Below are 8,915 nucleotides of genomic sequence, written 5' to 3' on the forward strand. Positions count from 1 at the left end.
CTCGGGCCGGAACGGGGTCCTGAGCTCCCCCTCACTCACACAGGAGGGGTGCTGAGCTCAGCCCTGAGGTGCTGGGCCCCAGCGGGGCCCCGATTCCTCCCCCCACATTGCCACAAAATGTCACGAATGTTGCCACATTTGCCCTTAAGCGTCACCCACTGCCAGTATTTCAGTCTCATGAAGGTGAATTGAGGTTACAGTTACCTAAAAGCGTGTTTGTGTTTGCTCTTTCCTCTTGAAAAGCAGCTTTGAAGTTTTCCAGGTAGCCCTTGGTTTTACGGCTTACCATAAAGCATCCAAACCCAGGACAAACGAAATTCATGGAAGTAAGAACTTTTCCCATGCTGTGGAGGTTTTCCACGGCTGCAGTATTTCTGTGCAGGGTAATCCTGAGCAGGATTGGATATTGCAGGTGTAACAGACTGTGGCTGGCATGGAAAACGTGGATATATCCCATCTCTTGGGACACAAGAACTAGGAGAGTATCAAATGTCGCTTGCAGGAGCTAAGCCCAAACCAAAATCAGGTGGTTCATTAGTCTGTAGGTATTGTGGAATTCCTTGCTGAATTTATTCCCTCTTTGGGTGATAATAGACTCATTAAACCTTTGGTCTGAACAATTGTGGTTATCCTTACATGCCTTCTGACATTTCCTAGGTGTCCAGTAAGGGTGAGAACCTCACCCAGAATCTCTCTTCTTCCAAAAAAAAATGCTGAGTTCTATCCCATCACAAAATTTCGGCCAAAAAAAAAATTCAGTCTGTCCTAAAGTTCTGGGCAGAGAGAATGACAGGAAACCAAATCTGCCATGGTTTTTTTTTTTTATTTTTTTTTGGGGGGGGGGGAGAACCATTATGAGATTTCTCACAAAAACAGGAGTTCTTTATTGAGAGGGGAAATAAATCTTTAAGCAATTGGAGGGGATTGTGTGACAGAAGGGGATGGCTTGAGGCTCTTTTTTTTTTCCCCCTGTTATTTTAACACACTGTTTCTTTAGTCATTGCAATTTTAGGAGGAATTTCCCTTTTAAATTTGCCTCAATATGTCTTAGCTCCACCCTCCTTCATTCAGTAAAGATTAGCATGTCATGTACTTTATCCAAGATAAAACTGGGCAAAAGCTCTGCATTCCCTTGTCAGAACTCGAGTTCAGGTTTTCTAGGAAAATCCTAGGAAGTACAGGAGATTTTCCCCCAGTCAGTGGTCTTTTTGGGTTGGTCTTCCACTTTTCTTGTGCCTGTGACTTAAAACAAACATGTATCCTAAATTTTCTGTAGAGGACAAAAAAAATTCCAGTTACTCTAAACGTGGTGCAGTCAAGTCTAAGCTGAGTCTTTTTATTATTGAATTGCTGAACTGTGTTTATTCTAAGCTTCTTTCTTTTTACTTTTCTGTGTTGAATTTTAGATTTACCCAGCATGTCTTCACTAACAGAGAAGGACAGACCAATTGTTCAGCTGTTACTCAACGCTGGCACTTGCCCGCGATGTATTTTGAGGTTTTGCTGCGTGGGATCACAGATGCTTTATAGACATCCACACAAGGTTTGTCCTTCATTGTGTTCTTGGGCTCTTTGCCTGAGAGGAAAAGGAGTTATGAAAAACTGTGCTTTTTGCTTTGATGGAAAGGAAATTTACATTAAATTGCAGAATTGGTAGGAGGATGCCACTGAAGAATTGAGAGCACCGGGTAAGGATAAATCAGAGAAACACGGTGTTATCAGACATCCTTTTTAGCTTGCTCTAATCCCCTGTCTCTGTGCTTGTGTCTGCTGGTGTCTGTCTTGATTGTTTCACCTTTGTTCAAGTTTAGACTCTCCAGAATTAATTTTTAACATCTTTCTTCCCTATCCTTTTCCGTTTTTTATCAATTATTTGAGGAGTGTTTGTTCATTTTGCCCTTTTTTGTTCTTTTGCATCTCTACCTGATTTTCCTCTGAGTTGCAACAGCACAGTAACTGCTGTCTTCCTTACTGAAAACCTTTTAATGAACCCTTCTTCCTGAGCTATGTCCTGTCTCTCATCCTTCCAGGAATCAGAGACATGGAGGTAATTCTTAATTTTTGAAGGCTTCTCTCCCGACACAAAGTTCTTACTCTGTGTGTTTCATTTCACACCCACCTGTGTCTGCTCCCTTTTCTTTTTATTATAATGGCCAACTCTCTTCCTGGGCTAGTGGAGTTGGAGGAATCCAATTCTAACATAATCTAAATGACAAGAAAGCACTAAATGTCTCTTTTCATTGAATAATGATGGGGCAAAGATAAATGTGTTTGTGCAAGTCTGGAAAATGTTTTTGTTCTTGGATGATAAACGAGTTGTTCAGCAATATTTTCTCTGGAAATTTCTATTTTGAGAGAAATGCAGCTTGGAGCTGTTGAATTGTGTCTTAAAGATGTCTTTGGGTATAAATTCCAAGTTGTTAATTCCATATACTGAGCCTCAACTGGAATAGTACTGCCTTATGGAATTGTGTTTGTTAAAGAGGAGAAAACAACCACAGTGCGATTGCTCTGTTTGTGTTAGGATTTGATGAAGGATTTACAGGAATTTCTGAAAAACAATCGGGAAAAAGAAGACACAGTCTCTTGGGATGTGGCTGACCCCCCTTGTAAGAGAATCAGACTCGAAGACAGGGAGGAAGGTGCTGATGATGTGAACCACAACGGAGCCATCCCGCAGATTCCTGAGGCTGGCGATGGGAACGCCGCAGTGGAGAGCTCGGCTGCGAAGGTTTGCAACGTGTGTTTGGGAATTCTGCAGGAGTTCTGCGAGGCTGACTTTGTTAAAAAGGTACATTCTTAGCCTTCTGAGCTACTTTTTTGGAGCTTGTGTATGTTGGGGCCTACGGGATAGAGCTGCTGACTGAAAACATTGTGCAGTTTTTTTGGGTTTTTTTCCAAAGGGATGTTTTCTCTTTCTTTTGAAAGAAAGAGACCAAAAAACAAACCAAAACATTTGCCTATTTGGGATATTTGGAATGTAGATGGCAGCATTCTACTCCGTCCTGCTCCTGGGCAGTGTTTGCACACCTGTGCAGCTGGGAAGTTGCATCTGTGGTGGGACTGAATTTTGCCCAGACTTTGCATAGAGGCACTTTTTAAAAAATAGCAGTGCAGGTGCAATGGAATGACTGCAGGGAGCACACTTTCCTAAGAAAAGGACTAACAGATATGTGGTTACATGAATTTAGGAGATGGCCTGAGGTTCAGCTGCTTTCAAGGGAAACCTCAGTGGAACAGGCAACCTCTCTTCACTTTTTTATGTGACAGGAAAATGAGGAGTCATCAAGTGCTGTTCTCTGAACTACCTGTTTCTAATACAGCATGAACCCATCTTTAGGAAGTACCACAGGGGAAGAAAATGTTTTGGTGGTACAACAGGTTGTGGATAACAGAGAAAATGTGAGTTAGGAGAGAATGTGGGCACGGAGTGTTGCAAACACCATCTCTGAGCAATCAAATTGCTCATGTGACAAACTGAAATATCAGCTAGAAAACTCACACTGGCATCTGAGATGTTTAACAGGGTTTTGATTGAAAAGGATTTCGTTTAATAGAAGGAATGAAAAAAAACAGGAATGTGTCAAAAATGGGACTAGACAGAAAGCATAGTATGTAGTTTCTGTTGTTGCAGAACATAATTGTATCTTTTTTGTTTCCATTGGCAGAATATGTATCTTTTTACAGAATCCACTGCTAGTGTTTGTTTCAGAGTTACTCTCTTCTGTAGCAATGGAAAATCTGACAGCACTTGTTAAGGCACCACAAAACCTAAATATTTGATACATAAATTTCCTTATCTGAGATGCTGATTTCACCTAAAATTTCAATATACAATTGGCCCTGGCCTTAAAATAGTGAATTTGATTGTTTCATAGCACTAAGGATACAGTTTGTTAGTAAATTTTTTTAACAGGACAAAAAAGCTTGTATTTCAATAAGTTGTTAGTGATTACTCTGGTTTGTATTTTGGGCATCTCTCTGAATGTATGTTAGCATGCATGAATTCACAGTGATTATGTAGAATAGAGATTATCAAGTTTATAAAATTATAAAGATTAATATTAAGCTCCTTCTCTTACAGGTGTGCCAAAAAGTTAATTCTGCTGACTACCAGTTCACCAGTTTTGTATTTTCTGTGTCACTACCCCCACAGCTGTCTGTTAGGGAGGTAAGTAACTTAAATAATTAAATACATATTTAAGAAAGTAACTGTGGTGTGCACGAGCTGGAGGTGGTTTAATTTTTAATTGTTACTGGCTAAAAAAAACAAAAGCACATGCTGGAAGTGGAGTCTGCTCTCCCCTTCCTTGTGGGTGAGTATTATTGTACTTTATTAATATAAAGGGCCTGAGTCACTTCAGTTTTCAGTTAGCCCGGGAGTTACTTTCCATCTGAAAACCTAAAAGGAGTTTGTTTAAACCCTCAGTGAATTGTTCCCTTTGGTGCAGATGCCAGCCCTGCTGTGAGGATCTTCTTGGAGACACAGCTGGTGCCTTTCCAGGGAGAAATGAAAACTGGTAGTGCAGAATGCAAAGGAAGGAATTTGAGAATGAACTCTTGAGGTGTTCAGCATTTTACGTGACGGGAAAAGACACTCAGTTGTGAGATATTTTGCAATCTTCCCCTGCTTTCTGATATAAAATGATGCAAAAGTACTGTTCTAAAAGTGATGCAAAAGTGGTGTTTTAAAGAGCACCGTGTAAATCGGTGCAATAGATGCCTGCTGCGGTTAAGATGTGGTGGAAGCTTCAGTGAACATGGCAGAAAGAAGCATAGGTGGTGTTGGATTTGTATGTAAAGCTGTGTTGAGGCCTCCTCTGCTCCCACACAGTTTGTTAAGTAATCTACTGCACGTGCAGTGGTGATTTGTGCTGTTAGTTGTGGCATCCTGGGCAAATGCCACTCTCACAGCTGACAAATACTCTGCTCCTAAGTCTTCTGGAGCATAAGATTCTCTGCTTCCCATCCTAAATCGAGCATCATTGGTGTGTTTGCTTTGTTCTTTCTGGCTGGGTGAACTGCCCTGATTCCCATTTTGGTTTTTGATGCCTCTAAAAAGTGAGGTGTGTCATAAAGCACTTTCAGGCTAGGTGAGTATTGGGATGCCTGTGGTGCTCTGGGAAACGCCAAACGTAGGTCAGACTTCACCAAGTTTTACTCCAGCTTTAAGCCCGGTGTAAGCTGAGGTGTTCAAAGAGCACCGGGTGTTTGCAGGAAGCCTCGGTAGAGGGTGGTGTTGCGTTGCAGTTCAGGCGAGGGATGTCCTCACTGCCTGGGCCTTGCGTTCCAGCAAAGCAGCACTGCTGGGCACAGCCAAGGGAGTAAGAGCTGTGCTGTGCGCCCACGAATCAATAGATGGAGTGAAATGAGCGAGTAGGAAGCTCCAAAACCGGATCTGTTCCCTTTGGAAGCAGTTTTGGTTTGACTGGGAGAAGGTTTGGATTAAGAAGTTCCTGCTGTCCTTTCTATTCCTTGCCTCCAGCCTTGCCAAGTGCTAAAGCAGCTGTTTGCTCTGACTGCAGGGGTGAAAAGGGGTGATGGTGGAGGAAGAACTTTAAAAATCACAGGGGTTTATTTACCTCCTATCCCTTTATCACTTAAATAATTGGTGAGAACCTGTTTTACAGCCACAGAAAGGCAGCAATATAATATGTAAAAATGTCTGAAAATACCAAAATCAGATATCAGAATATCTCAAAATGCTTTGTGCTGAAAAGAGGTCATTTGTTAAATTCTGCTTTTAATTCTTTGACCTGCTCTGTACAAGAACATGTGTAATCCTATCATCAAAGGACACCCAAAGGCAGCCTCTCCCACTGCCCTCGGGTGTGACACACAGGTTTTCCCCATCATCTTTTTAACAAAAAAATCAGAAACTGCCTTTCAGTATTACCTTCAACTCATTTAATTATGGCAGTTGTCATCCTGCCAAGTCTAAAATGTACGAGGGGAGCTGGAGAAGAGCGGGACATAAAATCTACATTTGCATAGTATTTGTATCTGTGATGCAAGGAAGCAATTGCCTCCTTCCACAAGTAGGAGATTTGATTGAAATAAATCATAAATACGGGAGTCCCAGGTTTATGTCAGACAACTCTATTAGAATATGAAGTGAGTCGTGCCCTTCAGAAGGGTGACTGTTGGCTCTGTCTGTGGTCTCAGTTGTGATCCATCATCCTGGTGCTTGCTACAAGGACATTGATGCAAATAACATCTGTAGTCATTACTCCCTGTAGGGGCTGCCTGTGCCTCATCCTGGAATTCCCCATCTCCAAGCTCTTTTCTCAAACCACGCTGTGGCTGGGATTGCACATGGTATTTCAACTGTTGCCACTAAGCTCCCTCAGACAGCACCAGAATGATATCCTGCAGCTTGTAATCAATACAGCACCTGAGCTGCTGTATTCCAGAGATGTGTTTGCTGCTAAGCACTGCCCTGCAGGCTTCAGCTCTGTAATGAGCAGTCTTCATTTTCAACCCACTTCGCAAACATGAAGTAATTACGAAGTAGAGGGATCTGATCCCCTGCTCCACGTACAGCTGGGAGAGAGTGGAGGGGTTTGGCTGGCTTGGTGGTTGAATGGGATTTGGAATTTGGGATCTTTTGGCCTCTGTGCTTGCAGTACCCTCATCTATTGTTTCCCCTTAATTGAAGGGGGAAAGTGATTTCTTTAATTCTCTTTCAGCTTGGAAATCAAGAGAGAGAGGAGATGAAATTTGACCTGTGGTCTCATTTTAGCATAGCTGCTCCCGTGCAGAAGTTTTGCCTATTTTGTAGTTTTATCCCCAGAAAACAGGGAAGAGGAGTGAGATTAGCCACCCCACTGAGCCCCAACCCTGCATGTGCTCTAAATCAAGGCATGGGAGAGGTTTCTTTGTAAATTGGCATTTGTCAAATGCAGATTCCTAGGCCCAGTTCTGTGGTTGTCATATCCTCTAGTTCAGAGCTACGTTCAAGGAATTTCAATTGAAGCTATTTTTATTTATGATTTTATCTGGGTTATTATGCAAACAGGATTACGAGATACTTCAAGTAAAGCAGCCTTACTCATACTGTCTACAAATGCAGGATAATGAATCATGGTGGATCTGAGCAAACAGCATTTCATCACTACAACTGCATTTGTTTCATTCAGCAGTGTGGGGGTTTGTGTATCATGGATCTAACAAAGTTCGTGTCCTCTCTCCACCATCCCTCTTCCCTCTTAATTTCTAGCACTGTTTTTAGGGTTCCCTCATTCTTTTAGATGGACTAATGGAAGGCTAATAGACTTGTTTTTTTGATTGAGCTCCTTATCAGCATGGAAAAGGGATCTATGATGTGGTTCCTTCTGATATCCATGTGATCCTGGCCCTGCTTCCTGAAGTTTGAGACCTGTTCTCAAACCTAATCCTTATAATTATTTCCTTGACAAGGGAGAGTAATTCTTGCAGCAGTGTTTGGGGGAGGTTATGCTTTAAGCACTGTATATGAAGAATGAAAGACAGGGAAGGGATTTAAAAGTCTGCAGCCTACAGACTGAAAACTGTTTCACTGTGGCTGTTTCAAATCAAACAACTTGATTTTTGGAATTATCTTCAGTGAGGATGGTGACACAGGCTGAACTAGTTAAGTGGTTTCCTGCCAGTCCTAATGTATTTTGTAGTTGTTGTTAGTAGAGAACTGAAAATGTTGTTGTGCTTCATTGTAGGAAGTTTTGAGGGGAGTTTTTCTCTTTGTACTAATTGTTAGTGAACTCAAGCATTTGTACTAAAAACTCCCTCTGATTTCTAGAATTATTCCTCCTGTTCCTCACGTTTTCCATATTTAACCTATTCTCCTAAACTAAGTGGTGTGCTTCAAATAAGGGGGTAATTCTGGGATTACCATAAGAGCAAGTATATTTTTAATTTCTTTCTTTTTTATAATGGATGATAGCTGAATTTGGGGTTTTATTAATTTATGTCAATCAGCTTTCATATACCATTCATTTAGACACTTTTTTTAAAATTTCTCTGTATGGAAGACAACTAATGACTTAAGAGTCTTTTTGTAGATACAGTATTGATAGCAAGTTCCAAACAGTTTAATGAAACCTCTTTTGTTTTTTTTTAAAGCCAGATAGGATTTGAGGTGAAGAGCAAAGTGATGTCTTAGAAATAAAAACAAACACCAATTCCATCTTTCCACTTCTGAAGCAAAAACTAAATTCCTGATACTTCCTTTTAGTCATGAGTTTTTAAAACACTTCTCCTTTTGCAAAGAGTCTCTCAGATTGTTGGGAGTTCTGAGCCTTAATTTCAGTTGCTTTTGTTTTTTGCTCTCTTTTCCCTGGGCATGGCTGGTGACCTGCAGCGTGCTGCTTGGCTGGGGGTGAAGCAGGAGATGAGGTGAGTAATGGCTTTTGCTGTCTGTCTGACAAGACCTCTTCATACAAACACCATTTGTCTACATAAATGTTGATTTTATAGCCCAGTTTACCTGATGCTTACAAAGAATAAGGTGGCAGCTGGGTTTTGTGTGTTTGGTTTTTTCTTTTTTCCCTGGTTGGACCTTACTTGGGGTTCCTTATCTCTTTTGCTCTGTAAGTTCCCAAACAAGTGGTTTGAAATGCATCTCTCTCTTTCTCAGCTTTTCTCTGGGCAGGCTCTGTAAAGACTTTGGCAACTTTTGATCTCCCAGCAAGCTCTGGCATCAGTTTCCTCAGTGCACAGAAAAAAAAGTGCATCTGTTTTACTTGGCAGTAGTTACTTAAGTTCCTCTTGAAATACTGTATGTCATGTATCTATTTTTGACAGACCCCTGTGCAAGTTATTATTTCTTTGTGATTCAGAAATCTGGGCCTTCCCTTGGCAAAGGATGACATTGTTCAGCTGAAAGAAGCTTATAAGTGGATTATTCATCCCCAGTTGTCAGAAGAGTTGGGTGTTCC

General features: G+C 41.3%; 1 protein-coding gene across 1 annotated transcript in view; it reads left to right on the top strand.

The window, feature by feature from the left end:
- Positions 1 to 1,385: 1,385 nt before the first annotated feature.
- Positions 1,386 to 8,915, top strand: part of PUS10 (pseudouridylate synthase 10) — a 23,971-nt gene continuing 16,441 nt past the window's right edge. Inside the window, exons 1-5 of the mRNA XM_008642061.2 lie at positions 1,386 to 1,543; positions 2,525 to 2,791; positions 4,085 to 4,171; positions 8,339 to 8,373; positions 8,817 to 8,913. Of these exons, the coding sequence (XP_008640283.1) occupies positions 1,418 to 1,543; positions 2,525 to 2,791; positions 4,085 to 4,171; positions 8,339 to 8,373; positions 8,817 to 8,913 (612 nt within the window). The 5' untranslated portion in view covers positions 1,386 to 1,417. The remainder of the gene's footprint in view (positions 1,544 to 2,524; positions 2,792 to 4,084; positions 4,172 to 8,338; positions 8,374 to 8,816; positions 8,914 to 8,915) is intronic.

This window comes from Corvus brachyrhynchos, unplaced genomic scaffold (genome assembly GCF_000691975.1).
Source record: "Corvus brachyrhynchos isolate BGI_N302 unplaced genomic scaffold, ASM69197v1 scaffold69, whole genome shotgun sequence".
NCBI lineage: Eukaryota > Metazoa > Chordata > Aves > Passeriformes > Corvidae > Corvus > Corvus brachyrhynchos.